A 20,973-nucleotide genomic window follows, 5' to 3' on the forward strand; every position below is an offset into this window, starting at 1 on the left:
AATTATTGTCGCTACAAGAGAATTGAAGCCACTCTAAATTTGCCTCCCCCAAATAGGAAATTATTATCTGCTGCAGCCGGACGTGCAGCAGCAGCAGCAGCAGCAACACCTGCTGCTGCTCCAGCAGCAGCAGCAGCGGCCCACAGGTGGAGGGCTGTCTGCGTAGACAGCGGATAGACAGCGGAGCCTTCTGTCCCTGCACAAACATCTCTTCCTGAATTAAACAAAAGTATATTTTGTTTATTTTATATAAAGGTAAAACACTTAAGAAGCCAGATCAGCAGCAGCAAAAGGCATTAGAAGACCCGCAGCAGCAGCAGCAGCAGCAGCAGCAGCAGCCGGACCGGACCACCTCGTGAGCTGTCTCGGTGTCTGTCTCCCCTGTCTGGAGCTTTTGTTTAATTATTAGTTTTTGTTTGTTTGTTAAATTAATTAATTTTTAAAGAAGAAAGGGTTTTCCTTTTGTTTTTGCTGCTGTTGCTGCCCCTGTGCAGCAGCAACAGCAGCAGGCCTGGCTGCTGCTGCTGCAGCAGGCGGTCCGGACCTTGTGCGGCTTGCTGCTGGCTGTCTGCAGCAGCAGCAGCTGCTGCTGCTGCTGCAGCAGCTGCAGCGCAGTTTCAAGTGTACGTACAGCTTCTGAGTCTCTTCATGAAGTGTGCTAGATATAAATTTAGTTTTTGTCTCGTTTAATTAATAAACAATGTCTGCAGATACACCCCATCTACGTTGAGTGTATAGGGAGGGGCCCCCGAGGCTGAGGCGCACAGGGGACGGGAAGGCCGCCACCTATCGAAACCCTAAACCCTAAACCCTAAACCCTAAACCCTAAACCCTCATAATGGAGCAGCCCCAGCCGTCTCCCCGCCCTGGAGTTCTTAAAGACTCCTCAGCAACAGGAGACAGAACAAAAAGGAGACAGGTGGTCCGCTTCGCCAGCTCTTCTTTTGCTGCTGACACCCCAGAAGAGCCTTCCCCAGCAGCAGCAGCAGCAGCAGCAGCAGAAGCAGCAGAAGCAGCAGAAGCAGCAGCAGCAGCAGATGACGACGGTGCAGCACATTCCTGGAGCCAGCAACAAAGCACTGCCCAACTTCCTCCTTCTGCTTCTCTCGCGTCCGTCCCTCAGCAACAGCCCTCGCTATCGCTGCAGCAACAGCAGCAGCAGCAGCAGCAGCAGCATCTGGAGTTGTCAAGGTCTTTAGTCTCTCGATCGAGCGCCCAACTGTCTTCAATGTCTTCGGAGGATCCCTCGTATCTAACGAGTCTCCCTGGGGGCCCCCTAGGGGCCTCAGGGGGGCCCCAGGGGGGCCCCCAAGGGGCCTCTATGGGGGCCTTAGGGGGCCCCCAAGGGGCCTCTATGGGGGCCCTAGGGGGCCCCCAGGGGGCCTCTGGGGGGCCCTTGGAGAGCCTAGAGGGCCTCGAGGGGCCCCAGGAGGGCCTAGAGGACTCTCAGGGGGCCCCAGGGGGCCCCCTGGGGGGCCCCTCAGGGTCTTCGCAACAATCCGTAATGTCAGGGTTGTCTCTGACAGCGTCTGGAGCTGCTTCGCGATCGTCTCCTTGGGAGTCGAGAGGGCTGCAGCAGCAGCAGCAGAAGCAGCAGCAGCAGCAGTCAAGGGCCCTTGAGGCCCTCAGCAGCGAAGAGCTAGATGAGGGACTTGCGCAGCTGATAAGCTCGCTTAGAGAAGGGAAGATAGGTGTCTCCTCTCATAGCTTCTCTACTTCTGCTGCTGCTTCTGCTGCTGCTGCTGCAGATAAGCCTTCAGCCTCTGCTGCAGCAGTAGAAGACTCAGCACCACCGAGCCCAGAGCATGAAGCAGCAGCAGAAGAGGGGACCAGTCAGCTGTCTCCTACCTCCAGAGACACCCGGAGAGGAGACAATTCAAAAGGCCTTCCAGAGCCGCCTTCTGCTGCTGGAAGAGGCGCAGCAGCAGCAAGTGCAGCACAGCAGCAGCCTGATGCTTCCGCTGCTATGAGGGCTTCACGCTCACTTAGGGAGAAGCCGAAGCCTCCCGCAGCAGCAGCAGCAGCAGCAGCAGCAGCTCCATCCAGTGTGCTGCAAAGTCAAACGCCTACCAAGAGAAAGAGCAGCACTGAGAGCGTGGGGAAGCAGCAGCAGCAGCAGCAGCAACAGCAGCAGCAGCAGCAGCAGTCTCCTGCGCCACGGAAAGTGGTGAACCCTTCTCCGCCTGCGGTGAATCGTTCAGAAGCAACAGCAGCAGCAAAATCAGCAGCAGCAGCAACATCAGCAGCAGACAGGGGAGGCTCAGTGGGGGGAGAAAGCCTCGGAGACAGCCTAGACAGCTTCCTTGCTAGCCCCAACAGCAGCACTTCTAGCGCGTCTCCTGCAGCCAAAAGAGCAGCAGCAGCAGCAGCACCAAGAGCAGCAGCAGCAGCAGCAGCACGAAGCGCAGCAATGAACCGTTCCAATATGGGGGTGTCTCCGTCTGCTTCTCCTTCAAAAAAGAGAGAAGAGACAAATAAACATCAAGGCAAGCTAAGGGCCTCCTGGGACCCCTTACTAGATGTTAGCTCCAGCAGCTCGGGTGTCTCCTCAGCTGAGGAGACACAGAACGAAGAAGAGCAGCAGCAGCAGCAGCAGCAGGCAGCTGCAGCAAACCCCAACCAACGCAGGAGAGATCAGGCACCGTACAAGTCTCCTGCTGCATCCCAGCAAATGAAGAAGGGACACGCAGCAGCAGCAGCAGCTCCTGCTGCTGCTGCACGCAGGCCAAAGTATACGAGGTCTCTTGTTGCTGCTTCTCAGGGAGACTTGCAAGAGGCCCAAAGTGGGGATTACTTCCGTGGAATCAGCAGCAGCAGCAGCAGCCGCAGCAGCAGCAGCAGGAGCAGCAATAACAACAGCAGCAGCAATCGGGGGCAACGAAATGGAGGCTCTGCTCCACCGGGCCCTTCTCGCAGCGGTAGTAGGGGCCCCAACATGCAGCAGCAGCAGCAGCAGCAGCAGCAGTCGTGCATAATCGGAGAGAGGATGGACTCCAGCAAGTCGTTTAGCTGCGGACAGGAGTTGCTGCAGCAGCAGCAGCAGCAGCAAGCTTTGCTGCAGCAGTCTGGCGAGGAGCTGCAGCGCGAAAGCGCTGAGCTGCAGCTGGAAGAGCAGCAAATGCTGGCAGCCTTAGCAGCAGTAGCAGCGCGGCAGCAGCAGCAGCACCGCCAAGCAGCAGCGCTGCTAGAAGGCCAAGCAGCAGTGCAGCAAAATGAAATGGAGGTAATAAGGATGCAGATGAAGAACATGAGGGCTGCTTTACTGAGCTGCCGTGCTGCAGCAGAAGCAGAGAGACAGGAGTTCTTGCAGCTTGCTGCTGAGCTGCGCATGTACAGGTACAGCAGCAGCAGGAGCAGCAGCAGCTCGCTCACAGCTAGGCAAAGGCTCATGTTGCTGCTGCAGCAGCAACTCAAACACTACAACGAGATGGCTGCTAAGGCTCAGCTGCAGCGGCAGAAGAGCGACGAGCTGCTGCAGCAGCAGCAGCAGGCTTCTGCAGAGGCCGCTGCCAATCTGCAGCAGGAGCAGCAGCAGCAGCAGCAGCAGCTGCAAGCAAAGTACGCCTTATTGATGAGCAGAGACATGCAGCAGCAGCAGCAAGTAAACCGTTCCTTAGCGGAGACACAAGATAAGTTTAGGGAGCTACAGATTAAAGAGCAGCAGCTGCAGCAAGAGTTGGAGGCGCAGCACCAGAAGTTCATGGAGGAGCAGCAGCGGCTTCTGGAGCAGCAGCAGCAAGAACATCTTGCTGCACTGACGGCGGAGCGGGAGCAGCAGCAACAGCAGCAGGAGCAGCTGCTACAGCAGTATCAGCAGCAGATGGCAGAGTTAGAGGCCCTAAAGGAGCAGCAGATGCAGGAGCAGCAGCAGATCGAAGCAGCACTGGAGCAGCAGCGGCAGCTGCTGCAGCAGGAGCAGCAGCAGCTAGAAGAGGCCCACCGACAGCAGCAACAAGCCCTAGAAGATGAAATGCAGCAGCAGCAGGAGCTGCGACAGCAGCTGCTAGCAGAGCATGCGAGGCAAGAAGAGTTGCTGCACCTGCAGCAGCAGGAACTGGAGCAGCAGAGGCAGCAGCTACTGCAGGAGGAGCAGCAGCGAGCAGCAGAATATGCAAGACAAACAGAAGAGCTGCAGCGCGCTCACCAGCTGATGGAGCAGCACGACTTTGAGGTGCAGCAGCAGCGGGAGGACCTGCTGCGGCTGCAGCAGCAAATCCAGCAGCAGCAACTCGCGCTGCAGCAGCACGAAGAAGACAGACCGCCGGAAGCTCAGATGCAGGCAGGTGAGCAGCAGCAGCAGCTGCAGCAGCAGCTGCAACAGCAGGTGCTCCAACAGCAGCTACTGCAGCAGCAGCTACTGCAGCAGCAGCAAGAACTGCTGCAACAACGGCAGCAAGAACAAATGGAGGTAGAGCAGCTGAAGCAGAGACTGCTAGAAGAGCAGGCGCATGCGTCGCAGCTGCAGCAGTCACAGATGCAGCAGTTGCTGCAGCAGCAGCTGCAGCAGCAACTTGAAGAGCAGGAGAGGCAGCGCTTGCTGCTGCAGGAGGACAGCACCAAGCAGCAGCAAATGCAGCAGCAAGTGCAGCAGCAAATAGGCCCTGGATATGCTCCAGCAGGTGTGCAGCAAGTGGGCCCTTCGGCCGGCCCGCTGCTGCAGCAACAGCAACAGCAGCTGCTGCAGCAGCAGCAGCAGCAGCTTGCACAGCTGCAGAAGCAGCAGCAACTAGCACAGTTGCAGCAAGGTGAAGAGGCAAGGCCGTTCCTGCAGCAGCAGCCACCGCAGCAGCAACTGCTGCTGCAGCAGCAGCAAGATTTGTTGCAGGCTGCTGCCCGTCCCCTGTCTCCTAGCATGACTCGCGAGGAGCAGCTGCAGCAAATTGAAGCAATGGAGGTGAGGAGGGGTTTGGGGTGTCTGTACAGCTCAGCTGCTGCGTCTGCTTCGCTGCTGTATCGAGTAGACAGAGCCTTACTTACTGGGGTGTCTCCACGTGTCTTAGCAGCATTTTTTATGTCTTTGTCTTTGTCTTAGCAGCATTTAATGATGTCTTTGCAATTGTCTTGCAACATTTTATAGTGCCTTCGTCTCAGCATCACAGCTGCAGCAGCAGCATCAGCAGCATTTAATGGTGTCTTTGTCTTAGCAGCATTTAACGGTGTCTTTGTGTGTGTGTCTTTGTGTTGTAGAAAGAGCTGCAGCAGCAGCAGCAGGCTGAGATAGAAGCCTCAAAGAAGGGTCTTTCAAAGGCGTTGCTGCAGCAGCGGGTTCCAGCTGTGCTGCAGCAGCAGCTGCAGCAGCAGCAAGACCACCAAGAGGGCCTCCTCCCCCCTGCTTTGTCTCCTGCTACTGCTGCACCTGTCTCCTCTCCGTCTCCTAAACGCCAGCAGCTACATCTTTCTTTGTACGAACCTGAAGAAGCAGCAGAGCGCGAGCATTACAAGCTGCTTAATGAGGAGTTGCAACGCCGTTGCGTGGGGCTGCAGCAGCAGGTAGTGGAGCTTCAGCAGCAGCAACAGCAGCAGCAGCAGCAGACCGGCGCGCTGCAGCGGGAACAGATCGACTTTGCTGCTGAGAAGCTCTCAGAGCTAGAGAAGTATGCGCAAGCCCTCGAGCAGCAAAACAAAGAGTTGTTAGAGACAGCTGAAGCAGCACTGCAGCGGCAGCGCCAAGAGCATCAGGAGGAGCTGCAGCGGGTGCATCAAGGGACGCAGCAGCAGCTGCAGCAGCAGACACAGCAGCACGAGCAGCAACTCGAACGTGAGAGAGAGCAGCTAGCTTCTTTCTTTAAGAACGAATATAACAAAGTTATGGTGCAGGCGAAAGAGCAGCAGCAAGAGCTGCAGCGAGCTAATACTCTATTAGATGAAGCAAGAGAGAAGCAAAAGGGGGTAGAGGAGCTGCAGCAGAAAACAGAAGCAGCGCAGCAGGAAGCCAGACGGTTTGCTGCGGAGTACCTCACAGCTGTTCAGGAGAAGGAGACAGCTGCAGCAACGGTGCAGCAGCTCAAGGCTCTTAAAGCTGCTGCTGAAGAAGAGAAGCAGCAGCTAGCTCAGTCTGTGGAGAGGCTGCAGAAAGAAACAGCGGAGATGAGACAGCAGCAGCAGCGTCAGTGGGAGCAGCTGCAGCAGGAAAAGGATTCGCTGCAGCAGCAGCTGCAGGCGGAGAAGCAGCAGTTGCAGCAGGAAGTGCAGCAAGCGCAGCAGCAGCTAGCAGACGAACGCGAGCAGATGCGTATGCTGCTGCAGCAGGAGAGAGACACTCTGCACCAACAAGCAAAGAAAGAGAGACAGCAGCTTCTTAAAGAAAAAGATAATAACGACAAAGCCCACAGAGAGCTCTTAAGAAAGCTAGAACACTCGGAAAACCAGTCAATAGTAATGAAGCAGCAAGCAGCAGCAGCAGAATTTGAGAGCAAAGTGTTAGCGGCGAGGTGTGAGAAGCTGCAGCAGGAGCTGCAACAGCAGCAGCAGCAGCAGCAGCAAGTACGGGAGGAGAGACATAAAACAATACAAACGCAGCTAGAAGAAGAGCGTAGTCTAAGTCAGAGGCATGCAGAACGCTTAAAGAGGCTGCATACAGAACAGCTAGAAGAACTGCAGCAAAAATATGAAGAAGCAATAGAGACACTTAAACATAAGGGCACGGAGAAGGCAGAGAGAAAGGCTCAAGTACTTGAGCAGCGTCTAGCAGCATTAGAAGCTGAGCAAGAAGAGAGGAAGAAGAAGCTGCTGCAGCAGCATCAGCAGCAACTTGATCAGCATAAACAAGCAGCAGAGATAGAAAAACACAACCTGCAGCAAGAGCTAGCAGCATTAAAAGATAAAATTAACTCCCAGACTGAACAACTCAGAGACAAACATAAAAAAGAAATGCAGCTTCTTGAAGAAAAATATAAAAAAAAGGCAGCACAACATGCAGACAAAAATGCAGGTGAGCCAAAGACATATAAGATACCTATCTGCTGCCGCTGCTGCTGCTGATGCTCTTGCTGCTGCTGTTGTTGTTGTTGCTGCTGCTGCTGTTGCTGCTGCTGCTGCTGTTGCTGCTGGGTTTGAGCTGCGTTTCTATGAGTGCGTGTTGCTTGTTGTCTCTGTTTATGTTCTTAGTGTGGTGCAGTGTCTCTGTCTGTCTGCTGCTGAGGTTTTATGTTTTCGTCTGTCTCCTTTCGGGTGTCTCCTGTTGGCTGGAGACAGCTTCAGGCTGCTGCCGTTAGCATCATAGACAAGCTTTTTTTTCTTTATTAAGAAACCACTTGTGTTGCTGCTGCAAGCGGCATAGCTTGTATGATTCTGTTCTCTATCGTGCTGCTGATGCTGTTGCTGCTGCTGCCGCTGCTGCTATGTTGCTGCTGCAGCGCTTGAGGAGCAGCTGGCTGAGGAGCGCCAGAAGAGGAGACAGTTGGAGCGGTTCCGGGGGTCTCTGCTGCAGCGAGTAGAGCAGCTAGGTGAAGAAGCACAAAGCCTAGAGAGACGCCTAGGAGAGATTACAACAAAGTACGAGACAGCAAAAAACAGCAGAGACAGCGCCTTACAGCAGCAAGAAGAGCTGCAGGAGGAGGTGAAGCGCTACAAGCAGCAGCAGCAGCAGCTGCAGCGAGAGGCGGAAGATGCACAGCAGCAGCTGCAGCTCCTACAGCAGCAGCTGCAGCAAAAGACCAAACAGTTCGAAGCTGCACGCAGCATGCATGAGCGTACAAGCGAGCAGCTAAAGGCAGCAAATGCAGAGATAACGAGAAGGAGACAGAATCTGCTGTCTGCTACTGATAAGTGCAAAGCTCTTCAAGAGTCGTTAGATGAAGCTGCAGCAGAAGCAGCAAAAAAAAGCCAGGAAGCAGCCTCCTGCCAGGTGAGACAACCTCGAGTGTATAGGCACCTCAGTGCAGTGTATATACACCTCAGTGCTGTGTATAGGCACCTCATATTGTTTTGTAGACACCGTAGCCTCTCCGGGTGTATAGGCAGCTCCGAGTGTATAGGATGCTCCTAGCTTGCAGAGACAGAAAAGGGGGGTTATTAAATCCTTTTCTGCTGCTGTTGCTGCTGCTGCTGTTGCTGCTGCTGCTGCAGAAGCGACTACAGCAGAAGGAGCAGACAATATCGGATTTGCAGGCGGAGTTGGAGGATCTTGAGAAGAGACATCAGCAGGCGCTGCAGCAAGCTAAGTCTCTTGCTGCAGCGCAGCAAGAGGCTACGATGCTGCAGGAGGAGACAGCCAGCCTCCGTGCTGCCTTAGCTAAGGCGAGGACTCAGAGCAAAGCAGCAGAAGCGCAGCTAGCAGCAAAAGACCTAGAGATGGAACAGCTGCAAAAACATGCAGAGACAGCTAAATCAGTAGGTTCTACGCTTGCATGCAACAGCAACAGCAGCTGCTGCTGCTTCCGCTCCTGCTGTTGCTGCTGCTGCCGCCGTTACTGCTGCTGTTGCTGCTGCTGCAGCCTCTGCACTCCATGCAGGCCGCCTTTAATTTGGGGTGTAGGATTCGCAGGGTTGAGGGTTTACGGTTGAGGGCTGAGTGGCTAGTTAGGGTTTAGGGTTTGGGGTTCGTGGTTTTAGGGTTTAGGGTTTAGGGTTTGGCGAAGTCATGGGTTAGAGTTAAAGGCCTAGGGTTTGGCGTTTTTAGGGTTTAGGGTTTAGGGTTTATATAGTGTGGGTTTTAGGGTTCAGGGTTTATTGTAGGAATGACTTGGGCTCGAGGGTTTGGGGATCGGTGGTTTAGGGTTTAGGGTTTAGGGTTTAGGGTTTGTGCATAGGAGGCGAAGAGTTCTTTTGCGGTAGAGGCGGAGATGCTGCGAGAAGAAGAGAAAAAGATGTCTCAGCGTCTGTCTCAGAGCGAGGCTTTGGTAGAGGAGCTGCGGGAGACAGCAGCAGCAGAAAGAGAGAAGGCAGCAGCAGCAGCTTCAGCTGCTGCTGCAGCACAAGCTGCTGCTGCTGCAGCAGAAGAGCGATCTCGACTATTAGCAGAAAGAATTAAAACCCTAGAAGACAGCCGCAGCAACCTGGAGGTGCAGCTCGCACACAAAACCCAGACAGCGCAGGAGGCGAGCGTACGTCCATCTCAGCAGCAGCACCTGCTGTTCCTGCTGCTGCTGCTGCTGCTGCAGGTGTTGCTGTTGTTGCAGCTGCTGTTGCTGTTGTTGCGGCTGTTCCTGTTCTTGCGGATGTTGCTGCTGTTGTTGCTGTTGCAGCAGCTGCTGCTGTTGCCGTTGCAGCTGCTGTTGCTGCTGCTGCTGCTGCACCTGCTGCTGCTGCTTCTGTATTTTATTTCTTGGGGTGTAAGGAAGTAAGAGGCGCTCCAGAAGACAGAGACGAATTTAGTTTTGGTGCTGCTGTGTTGTGTTGCTGCTGCAGGCGGAAGCAGCAGCAGCAATGCAGTCTCTGAAAGAATTCCTTGCAGGCTTCAGCAAAGAGCAGCAGCAGATGAGGCAGATGCTGCAGACCATTAGCAGCAGCAAGCGCGAAGCCGGCACTGCTGCTGCTGCACCTGCTGCTGCTGCGGGCACTCCGGCAGAGAACGCCTCAGCAGACACTGCAGTGGCTGCGCAGGTGCAGCAGCTCAGCCAGCAACTCGCAGAGCTAACCAAACTGCAGCAGCAGCTGCAGCTGCAGCAGCAACAGCAGCCGCTTACCGGCAGAGGTGAAGCATCAGGCCCAGCCCCAGCAGCAGCTGCAGCAAGCAACAACAACGAGGCTATGCAGATTATCAAGCAGCTGGTTGAGCTTATACGAACCCCCAAAGAGCAGCAGCGCGAGCCTGTGTCTCCGTTCTCATTAGCAGCAACAGCAGCACCAGCCGCACCACCAGCAGCAGCACCAGTAGCAGCACCAGCAGCACCGGCAGCAGCTCAAGCGGGAGCTTTACCTTTGGAAGTGCGTCGTCTCCTCAACAGCGTATTAAGTTGGGTCTCTCAGAGGAGAGGCAGCGTCCCTGGGGTGTCTCTGCTGCAGCTGCTGCTGTCTCTGTCTCCTTTTGTTGGTGCTGAGGAGACAGCAGCAGCAATCTGCAGCCTAGGAGAGTATCTGTCTCCTTTAGCTGGGCTTGAAGGCCTTTCCCGTGTGGTGTCTCCCCCCTCGCGTGCTGCTGCTATGTGGAGACAGTCGGCCAGCTACAGGCCTACGAACGCTGCAGCGGAGCAGCAGCTGCAGCAAGCAGTGCAGCAGGTGCAGCAGCAAGCAGCAGCAAGCCCAGGAACCCCTCTCAAGCAGCAAGATGCTGCAGTTGCTGCGCTGCTTAATGCAGCCCCAAAGGCCCACCCTATGTCTGTTGTGCATGCAACGAGAGGCCTAGGGCCTCTACTGGAAGCAAATGCTTCGCTGCAGTTGCTGCAGCAAGCTAAGGCATCAGGGGCCCCCCCCATAGAGCTTGCTGCTGCAGCATATCGCTGCTTGCCGGAGGCTCAGGCACGCAGTTTCTGTGAAGAAGTGCAGCAGCAGCAAAGCAGCAGCAGCAGCACCCCGCTGCCACAAAAACAGCAACTTGAAATGATAGACGAGCTGCTGCTGCTGCTGCAGCAGGCGCTGCAGCTAGCAGCAAAGAACCCACTTCAGCAAACAGTGCAGGGGCCCCCTCATTACTTCGTCGGGCCTCCGGCTCCTCCTCCATGTGGCGGTGAGTGGCGACTCCCCCTGGGGTGTACATACACCTCAAGCATGCCTGCATGCATGCATGCATGCATGCAAATAATGCTATTTCTTTGTTGTTGTTTTCCTACAGGGTTTTCTCTGCTGTCTGTTTGGATTTGTCTGCTGCTGCTTGCAGGGGGCGTCTTAGTTCCAGGTGTATGTACAGCTCAGGGTGTCTTCCCTGGTGTTGCTGCTGCACCTGCTGCTCCACCACCGGCGTTCGTGCCGGTGCTGCCTCATGGCGGCGCCCGCTGCTCGGGGACAGGCGGCAGCAGCAGCGGCCCCGTGTCTCCTGTAGCTGCTGCTGCTCCTTTTGCTATTGCTGTGAGAGGCAAGGAGAGAGCCTTCGCCTGTCAGCAACCCCCTCGCAACTATGCAGTAGACGCGAGGCTTAAGTACGATGTCCTCGCCAACGGCAGCAACAAATCAAGCAACTAGCTGGATAGCTAGCTGGGTAGCCAGCTGCATAGCTAACTGGCCAGCTAGCTAGCTGACGAGCTAGCTAGTTGGCTAGCTGGCTGATTGGTTGGCTAGCCAACTCGCAGACTGGCTAGCTAATGGGCCTCCCACTTCGCTACTTGCTGAGTAGCTCGTTGATTAGCTAGCTAGCTGGCTAGTTGGTTGGTTGGCTGTCTAGCTAGCTGGCTAGCTAGCTGGCTAGCCGAGGGTCCAAGCGCACCCTCTTGCCCCCCTGCTCCTACTGAGATGCTTTCGGCTCTGCTGCAGCAGCAGCCCGCTGCTGCAGGCTGCTGCTGCTCCTGCAGCAGAAGCTACATATATTCTACCCGCGAACCCACTTTAATTCGTTTTAGCAGGTGCAACCCCGCCAGCAACAACGGCTGCAGCAGCAGCAACAGCAGCAACAGCAGCAGCAGCAACACCAGCAGCAGCAAGGCCAGCTGTCCTAGCACGACATAGTGTTTGTGCTGTGGAGTTTAAGTAAAAGTTTTTGCAAATAGAGTGCCCGTAAGGCATAGAAAGCGCTCGGGTGTACATGCAGCTCGGGCTGCTGCCGCCTCCCCCAGCCCTAAAGCCCTTTCTGGGCAAACACAACACCTCCTATCTGCATGCGTGCATGCATGCATGCACATAAACATGCATGCATGCATGCAGATAGGCATGCATGCATGCATGCATGATAGGCAGATAGACACGTATGTATGCATGCATGCATGCATGCAGGTAGGCATGCATGCACACATGCATGCAGGCAGGCCCAGTTGTGCATGCGGATCTACTTAAGGTAGACGAATATGCATGCATGCTGATGCAGTGCAAAGCCCCACAAGGAGGATTCTTCGCACCCACCGACCTTTAAGGCTGCCTGCTGCTGCTGCTGTTGATGCTGCTGTTGCTGCTGCTGTTGCTGCTGCACCGATTTAAATCATGTCCATATCATCTCCCAGGTCTTCGTCTTCCGCCTGCATGCAGCCGCACAACAGAAGGGTTTGTGCGCAGACGAACTCTCTACCTGCTGCTGCTGCTGCACCTTGCAACGGTGCTACCGCTACTGCTGCTGCTGCTGCTGCTGCTGCTGCTGCCTCACTCTCGCCCTTTCTTCCTGCATGGCCCTCTTTCTTTCGTCGTCTTCAACTGTTTGCTGCCTCTCAGTGCTGCCGGGGTATTGCATTGCCTGCGAAGTGCATGCAGACGCAGCCAACCGCTTCTGTTGAGTGCTGTTGCTGCTGCTGCTGCTGCTGCTGCTGTTGTTGTTGCTGCGGCTGCTGTTGCTCACCTTCACAGCGTCGTTGTAGAGATCAAGGCAGAAGGTAATGCGGCGATGAAAGGCTTTCTGAGGCTCGCTGGAGGCGTACAGGTCTAAGCTCGCCTGTACAGCAACAGCAGCAGCAGCAGCAGCACTAGCAATAGAACTTCGGGCAATGCCTACACAAGGGCTCCCCCCCGGACATACAGGAAACACTAAACCCTAAACCCTAGCCCCCAAACCCTAAACCCCACCCGCTAAACCCTAACTCCTAACCCCTAATCCTAAACCCTAAGCCCGAAACTCCACCCCGTAAACCCTAAACCCTAAACCCCACCCCCTAATCCCTAACTCCTACCCCGTAACCCGTAAACCCTAACTCCAAAACCCTAAACCCTAAACCCGAAACCCTAAACCCTAGAGCGTCGATACGTTTGACTGAAGGAACTGCTGCTCGTGGTCGATGCTCGCGTCGATAACGCCGTCCAGAATCGCCTTCCCAGACACCGCCTCCGCCTCAGCTGCAGAATCCAAACCCAACTTTGCTGCTATGTCTTTCTGCATGCACATGCACACACATAATATATATATATATGTACATATATATGTATATATATACATATATATATAGCTGTCTTTCTGTATAAACATAAATACACGTAAAAATGTATATATATATAATATACGTAGGTAAATCTATCTATGTATATATATACATATATAACTCTGTTTGCATGCATGCGTATCTTTATGCGCCAGAAGCAAACAGCGCATGCATATACACCTCAGCAGCAGCACAAACACAAATCACGCTGTTGCTGCTGCTGCACGAACAGCAGCGGCAGCAAGTCGGCACAGCAACACCGCCTTAACAGCCTCAGCATCAGCAACAGCATCAACAGCTGCACCAGCAGCAGCAGCGCCAGCAGCAGAAGCACGAGCAGCAGCAGCAGCAGCAGCAGCAGCAACAGAAGCACGGGCAGCAGCAGCAGCAGCAGTAGCAGCAGACCAAATGAATCCTTGAGTAAGAAAGAGAGATAATGCGGAGGCCCGCCCTAATGACATTCTGATGCAGCCTCCGCAGCAGCGTATAAGTATCATCCTGCCGAAACCTCTTCTCGTGCTGCTGCAGCACTGCAGCAAACGCATGCAGATCGCCGCTGCGCACAGCCTGCAAAGCATACACCGCAACGCAACGCATGCAGCAAACAGATAAGAAAGCCCACCCTTCATTCAACCATCGCTGCTGCTGCTGTTGCTGCTGTTGCTGCTGTTGCTGCTGCTGTTGCTGCAGCAGCGGTTGCAGTTCCTATTGTTCTGGCTGCTGCCGTTGCTGTAACTGCTGCTGCTGCTGCTGTTGCTGTTGCTGTTGCTGCTGCTGCTGCTGCTGTGACGCACCAAGACAATTTCTCTGTAGGGCACTAGCTCTGCATGCATATTTTGTTTGTTAAAGAGAGACCGCTCTGGGATATCGCCCATCAACAACTCCACTACTATGCACTTCTTTAACGCCTGCATAAAGCAAAGCAACAAGAGCAGCAAGATGCTGCAGCTGCTGCTGCAACTGTTGCTGCAGCTGCGAATGCAGCTGCGAATGCCGCCCTTGCTGCTGCTGCTGCTGCTGCACAAACTGCTGCTGCAGTTGCTGTTTCTGCTGCTGCAACTGTCGCCGTTGCCGTCACTGCTGCAGCAAGTTTTGCTGCTGCTGCTGCTGCTGCTGCTGCTGCTGCTGCTGCCTCACCGCTAGTCTGAAGCCCCTGGCTATCGTTGGCTGCTGCGGCGCTTTGCGGAGCGCCAACTGCAAATGCGAGAAGGCAGAGCCGTACTCCAAACGAGCTGCCTGAATCTGACCTGCAGCAGCAGCAGCAGCAGCAGCAGCAGCAGCAGCAGCAGATACCGAGCAGCTACAGACACAAACGCGTGAGGTGGTGGTAGGCAGTGCAGCAGCACAAGAAGCGGTAGAAGAAGCAAAAAATACAATACTGTGCACGTTCAGCAGCAGCAATAAGCGCAGCAGCAGCAGCAGCAGCAGCAATCACTGCAGCAGCAGCAGAAGCAGAAGATGCAGCAGCAGCTGACCCAGATAGTACAGGTAACGCGCATGCTGTGCATTTGATTGAAGCCCCTCAGGATATGTCGTCTTCTGCACCTGAAGCCAGCAGCAAGAAGCGCAGCAGCAGCAGCAGCAGCAGGTGCAGCAGCAGCAAAAGCACTCGCTAAGAGCGACAGAAGAGGAAGCCAGCAGCAACAGCAGCAGCAGTACCGACAGCACCGCCAGCGACGGCAGCAGCAGCAGCGATAGCACCAACAACGATAGCAGCAGCAGCAGCGGCAGCAGCAGCGATACGAGCAGCAGCAGCTGCAGCAGCAGCAGCAACGATACGAGTAGCAGCAGCAGCAGCAGCAGCAGCAGCAACAGCAGCAAAGTACCAGTTTGAGTGCTACATCGTGCTGTTTGCTGTTAACGAAGAGTCTCAGCAGCATATTCAGCAGCGTCGCCTGCGTAGTGATGTCTCGGCGAGCCGTAGCCTTCCGATAAGCAGCAAGATACTCCCTTCAAACAACACACAAACGCAGCACTTGCTGCTGCTGCTGCTGCTGCTGCTGCTGCTGCTACTGCTGCTGCTGCTGCTGTTATTGCTGTTACTGCTGTTGCTGCTGCTGGTGCTGCGGGTGCTGGTGTGGCAGTTGCTGCTCTTGCTGTGGCTGTTGCTGTGCATGTTGCTGTGGCTATTGTTGTTGCTGCTGCTGCTGCTGCTGTTGCTGCTGTTGTTGCAGCGCCCAGCTTCGTATGGTGAGGTGAATACGCTGCTGGCCTCCATGCGAGCAAATAAACCTAAACCCTAAACCCTAAACCCTAAACCCTTAACCCTAAACCCTAAACCCTAAACCCTTACGCGCGTCTGTCGCATTTTTGTTTCGAGAGTTCTAACGCTCTATCATGATAAAACCACGCCTTTGCTGTTAGTCTGTCTAGGGATCTGCGATCGTGCTGCTTCACTCTTTCAATGAGGCAGCAGCTAAATTCCCAGGCCTTCTGCCACTGCTGCTGCTGCTGCTGCTGCTGTTCGTGCTGCTGCTGCTTCTGCTGCTTCTGCTGCTGCTGCTGCTGTGGACGCGGGTCGAGCAGCAGCAGCAACACCAACGTCGCCAGCAATACCTCCGCCTCTGGTAAGCAGCAAAGGAATGAAGAAGCACGGAAGGACTGCAGTGTCTTGCTGCTTCCTGCTGCTGCAGAGTCTGTTGCTGCTGCTGCAGCGCCACCTTCTTGCTTCGACTGCTGCTGTTGCTGCTGCTGCTGCTTCTGCTGTGGAGGCTGCTCACAAGAGACAAAACAACAGTCAGAGTTCCTACCTTCAACTTTCCGTTAAGGGGTAAAGGGTTAAGGGTTTAGGGGGGTCTATTGTCCAGGGTTTAGGGTTTAGGGTTTGTATGCACCTCGTCTGTGTTCATCATCTCCCCTTCGCCTTCTCTGTCTCGCACGATTTCTTCTAATGTCTCTCTTAGAGTCCTCCAGAAAGATAGAGCTTCTTGAGTAAAGATAGAACGGTGTATGAGTTGGGTTTTGCTGCTGCTGCTGCTGCTGCTGCCTTCCTGCTGCTGTTGTTGCTGCTGCAGCTCTGGCTGTCCCCAGAAGATGAGCGAGCACACCTGCAGCAGCTGCTTAGGGTACTGCTGCTGCTGCAGCCGCAGCTGCTTAAAACGCCGCAGCATCCGCAGCATGTAGCGCTGGTCTTGTGTTTCGACAGCATCTCTAACTAACACCAGAGAAGTAGTAAGCAGCTGCAGATACTTCTCTTTCGGATCCACTGCTGCTGCTGCTGCTGCTGCTGCTGCTGCTCCTGCTGCAGCTTCCGGCACGGAGGCATCCTTAGCCTCTGAGGCCTTGCTTGTGCTGCTGTCATTCGCCATTGCTGGCGTCTGCTGTCGATCTGGGCCTGCAGCTGAGGGTTTAGGGTTTAGGGTTTAGGGTTTAGGGGTTGGGGCTGAAGGGCGGAGCCCCTGCAGAATGGTAGAAGAAGCAGTGCGAGAAGCAGCAGCAGCAAAGTCTGCTGTTGCAGCTGCTGCTACAGTTGCTGCTGCAATGTAGAAAAGAAATAATGAAAACTACGAGGGAGGGGCTTGGGGCGAGCAGCAATCAAGGTGTACATACAGCTCAACAACAGAGGGAGAGACAGAGAAGATTGTCTCCTATTTCTGCTGTAACTGCCTCTCTTATTGTTTTTTAAGGGGACAAACAGCAGCAGCCGCAGCCGCCTCAGCAGCAGCAGCAGCGGCAGCAGCAGCAACAGCAGCAGCAGCGTCTTTCAACAGCAGCCAGCCTGCAGCAGCAGCAGCAGCAGCGTCTACGATTTCCTTCGTTCCCGCTGCATTTTTCTATTTTTTATAAATATAACAACATATTAAATTGTCTTCTTATCTTTTCTTCTCCGCACTAAACTCTAAACATGCAGCTTATATACCCTCCCCCCTTCGCCGGTCTTTGTATACACACCAAACAGAGAGCATCATCAATATTATGTTAATATGTATATTCTTACTGCAGTGTAGGCTACGTACTGAGGGCTAATGGGCTGTATAACAACGCTCTACACGGTTAGGGCATGCAGCAAAGGGGGCTTCGTTGTTGTGCTTGCACTTGGGGCTGCCTTTGCAGTACTAGTTAAAGTGAAGTGTATATACAGATAGGTCCACCCCCTCTACACCCGTAGGTGCTGTGCTCAGGACGCCTGGGGGCGAAGGGAGAGGTGCTCCTCTTTACGTGGTCTTAGTTTGATTCATTTGGGCTTAGTTGTAGCTGAAGACGCGACTTAGATAACATTGCAGACTCTCCTTACATTTACACTCCGTCTTAGAAGCCCCCCATACCCCAAACGTATATCGATACACCCTAAACCATAAACCCTAAACCACAACAAGCAGTTCTTTTGGCAGCTGGCCAGCGTAGCGAAGCTCTTCTACGCCGGATGTGTGTCTTACAGGAGAGCATATCTTATATATGATAATCATTTAAGGTATACCCTTATTGGGTTCTATGGATTTGTACTGAGAGACAGTTGCTGTTGTCGTACATTCTTCTCTTTCTTTGCAATGCGTTGAAGGGGATAAGGGGGTAACGGCGTTCTTCTGAGGGGCGCAGCCCTAGCAAATTCCCTCCGAGTGTTAGGACAGCAGCTTCTTGGTCTGCAACGGCGTCAAAAGGATTAAGATTAGAGGTACCAGAAAATATAGAGTATCCCATCCAGTCCCCAGGAGGCCTGCACACAGCATCCTGATGCTGGTGAAAGAGGCAGCCGACAGGCATTCGTTAAATGTAACGCATCTCGATGCAAGCACAACGGTGCTCTAAGGCGAACGTAGAAACAAGCACAACCAAACCCCTTTTCTTGCATGCACTTACACTGTATCCAATTGCCGAACACTTCGTAGGCTCCGTGCACGCAAGTAGAACTAATAGACCTACTTCGGGTGGGTCATGCTTAGAGGCAAGGGTTCTTCCGGCTAAGGGATAACTGAACTACCGCCTTGTAGAATAAATAATCAGCAAGAAGAGCATAATGTAACGGTATAGGGCTCCCACGAAAGGCAAAGGGAATGTACTACCCTTGCACCTAGCAGCAGCCAGGAGTAAGGCACAAATTCTCCAGCGCTCGATAAACAAAGCAAAGGTGCAGCAGGCTAGTAGCTTCCGCAGCAACTGCTAGTTGTACTGTGCTTGTGTTTCATATCTTTCCGTAATATCCTGCACCCGCTACGTGAAGAGCCAACGGTGGTAACTGGTATTCGTCTTCCAGAGGGCCCGAGGAGCTTGCAACCACTTCTTTTGCAGAGCGTCGTCGTTGGCCTTCCGCTGAAGATTATATATATATATATATACATACATTTCTAGTAGTGGAGCTCCTCTAAACCCTCTTCAGAGATACAGCTGGTTCCGTTCTTCAGTTCGAGACATCGGCTGGATAATAGGGCTGTCAGAGTTTGGCGCTGCTTCTGTAGCATGCTCTGAAGTTGGCGCATGCATATCTATTTACGTGCAAGGTAGTTGATGAGGGCCAAAAAAGTCTTTAACGATTGTCCATAATGTTAGTGTACGCACAAGAAAAGTGGGGGTCTGGGTGTGTGGGTACATGTGGTGTTACTCTGCAGCAGTCAATCTCGTAAAGTTATCATGAAGGAGTGCATGCATTTCCCCGTCGTTTCGTGCAGCGCCTGTCTACTGCATTGAAGCCTCCGCGTTCCTGCTTCCTTGAAACATGCAACCCGCTCCTCTCACCGTAAAGGATGCAAATCCCATTGGCAGAACTATCTAGTCTGCTCTCTCATTGTTTTCATGCTTGTAGACCTCGTTACTGTCTTATCGTGGCCGCATGCATGCCTTCCACTGGGCCACCCTCGGCATGCATACGATTACTTCATGTTGAACTGGTCCACAGCTAAAGCCCCCTATCACGGAAATATGAGTAATTTCTGAAATGAGTTGGCCTTTTAAGCCCTTATTGTTAGCGATCTTCGTATTGCGCCTAGCATGAGCAACGCTTAGTTGTGGAGACTGCGCTGAATATGAATAGAAAGGCACTCTGCACATTTTCGCTGGAGATTCACCAGATGAGCTTTGCAGCCTCTGTAAAGTAGCACTAGCAACCACTGCCCGTCTGTGCGAATTTGAAAGACCGCGACGTTGACTGAAGATGGAACTGCAGATGCAGCTGTGACTTTGTTTGCTGTTATCAATAACTCCGTTGCAACTTGCTTAGAGGGCAAGGCATTATGCTGATCTCTTTTTTGGTTCCCGTGGAGGAACTGTGCAGAGTTCCCCCGTTTTTATTCGATTACAATCTCGAACAATGTGCCCTCTGTTTGAAAAGAAGCAGATGCGCCAGCCTGTACTGTCTGTGGGTTTTCTGGGTGCAGGACTGGCCGGCCGCCGTCTATCATCTTATTTTATCTTAATATGTTCGGGGCTGGAAAGCACAGCTTCAGCACCCATAGGTTCCATGCCAGACTCATTTCTAAGCCGATGTTCTTCCTTCCCAGCTGGAGTGGTGGAAGCGGTTCTTTTTCTCTCTTTGATGAGTTAGCGTTCAAACATCTCGGTGACTCCTAACCTTCGTGTCTTAGTTCCTTCTCAGGGGTCCAGGCAGATACATATTGCCTCCCTTTAGGGGACACCATGGCTATGAACCACTGATGTGGAAGCTCTGCGTCTGCAGTAGGACTTCTTTTGCCGAAAGCAGATACTTTTCGATGCAACGCTCAATATAAATCTCACTTTATCCATAGCCTATTTCCTTGCACACCTAGGAAGAAGCCTGCATCGCATGCCCTAACGGAAAGCTTCCATAGTCCGAATGCACTCAAGAAAAGTAATATCGCTGAGTTTGATAAAACAACCATCCTGATGAGCGCCCCTTTATTGTAGAAGATGCCGATAACAACTGTAGCTCCTCCGGCACATTTTTGGCGGCAAAATTGCAGATTATTTGAATCAAAGACTTCTCTGACTGTGTCCGCATCGCGGTGTCTGTCATACTTGTGCTGTTAGGAAAGGTGAAGCCATTCTTCGTGGATTTTTGCTGCAGGTAGATCTCCCGTTTGCTTCTACAAGAGCAAGCGCCCAACTATTTGTCTCTCCACCAAAAGAGGACAGAAGCTGACTAAACTCCCCTTTTAGAGACAAATGGGTGTAGTTTAGACAAATGCATTTGAGAGAATATCGTAAGTTTTTTCTGGGGTGTATTCTGTGCGAAGAACCTCTACTACGATTCACTGCCATGCAGCACCCGTCCCAAATGCTGCAAAGGGTTGAGTCTTGTTACTTGCACTGCATCCGATAAGCCATGCAGCGCTACTGCGAGCAATAAGGCCCCTCCGTATTAATATAGGGCCTTAATAGAGGGCAATGGTGAGCTGCAATGGAGCCCCAAGACCTCCGGTAAGAGTTCTTCAACCGCAGCATGCCTCCCCCCTGCAACCCTCATGCATGCAGCCCACAGGAGCTCAAGGGCTTGGGGCTGGTGAGCAGAGGAGGCAGCCTGACATTCGTTAGGACGCGTCTTACTGCAACAAACTGTCCGAGTCAACCCCACATGCAGTATAGCTAAGACCCCTTTGCTGCATGTACTAAGACTGTAGGGTGTTGCTCAACATCTCCTTGGGACATACCAGGCAGCCTTTCCTCAAGTAGAAGTACAAGTACTAGCTCTAGCCAGTCTTCGGTAAAGACTCTGTATAAAAGTTTAGGCTAACCCCTTTAGATCAGTGCTATAAGAGTGTAAGGAGTTGTTAAACTGCTCCTCCCCCCTCGGTACGCAGCCTCTTAAGCATGCAGAAACAAGTAGAATAACCTCAAGATAAAATGAGAGATATATGTATATATATGTATATTTATATATATATTTATATACTATATATATTATGTACTGGGGATAGAGAGGAGCAGAGGGGCGCCCTATCTCCCTCTTCACTGTGGTGCGGTGCCGTCTCGCTTTCGATATGTAAAAACGTTAAACTAATTAAAAGATATCTCCAAGGTAGAAAAGGACAGCTATAAAGCGCCTGCAGCAGCAGCAGCAGCTGCAGCAGCTGCAGCAGGGCTACTGCTGCTACGGCAGTTTCCCGCAGGGGAAGGAGTTGCTGCTCCAGCGGGA

General features: G+C 53.3%; 3 protein-coding genes across 3 annotated transcripts in view; 2 read left to right on the plus strand and 1 right to left on the minus strand.

Moving 5' to 3' along the window:
- Positions 1-838: 838 nt before the first annotated feature.
- On the plus strand, positions 839-11,058 carry EAH_00027490 (hypothetical protein, conserved; the record flags this gene model as incomplete). The annotated part of the gene is made up of 7 exons (XM_013396404.1): positions 839-4,894; positions 5,188-6,931; positions 7,356-7,846; positions 8,068-8,331; positions 8,751-9,044; positions 9,349-10,606; positions 10,757-11,058. The coding sequence occupies 7 exons, from the start codon at positions 839-841 to the stop codon at positions 11,056-11,058; spliced, it is 8,409 nt and encodes a 2,802-aa protein (XP_013251858.1).
- Positions 11,059-11,999: 941 nt separating this feature from the next.
- EAH_00027500 (26S proteasome non-ATPase regulatory subunit, putative) lies at positions 12,000-16,237 on the minus strand (the record flags this gene model as incomplete). Its single annotated transcript, XM_013396405.1, has 10 exons — positions 12,000-12,041; positions 12,167-12,448; positions 12,758-12,883; positions 13,335-13,496; positions 13,724-13,837; positions 14,067-14,176; positions 14,405-14,474; positions 14,756-14,879; positions 15,223-15,641; positions 15,764-16,237. 10 exons carry the CDS (start codon positions 16,235-16,237, stop codon positions 12,000-12,002), a joined length of 1,923 nt encoding a protein of 640 aa, XP_013251859.1.
- A 4,001-nt stretch (positions 16,238-20,238) lies between these two features.
- EAH_00027510 (hypothetical protein) overlaps positions 20,239-20,973 on the plus strand; it is a gene marked incomplete at both ends in the record, with an annotated part of 1,871 nt that continues 1,136 nt past the window's right edge. The window contains one exon of the mRNA XM_013396406.1: positions 20,239-20,258. Within this exon, the coding sequence (XP_013251860.1) occupies positions 20,239-20,258 (20 nt within the window). The remainder of the gene's footprint in view (positions 20,259-20,973) is intronic.

This window comes from Eimeria acervulina, genomic scaffold (genome assembly GCF_000499425.1).
Source record: "Eimeria acervulina Houghton genomic scaffold, Eah_scaff236, whole genome shotgun sequence".
NCBI classification, from domain to species: Eukaryota; Apicomplexa; class Conoidasida; order Eucoccidiorida; family Eimeriidae; genus Eimeria; species Eimeria acervulina.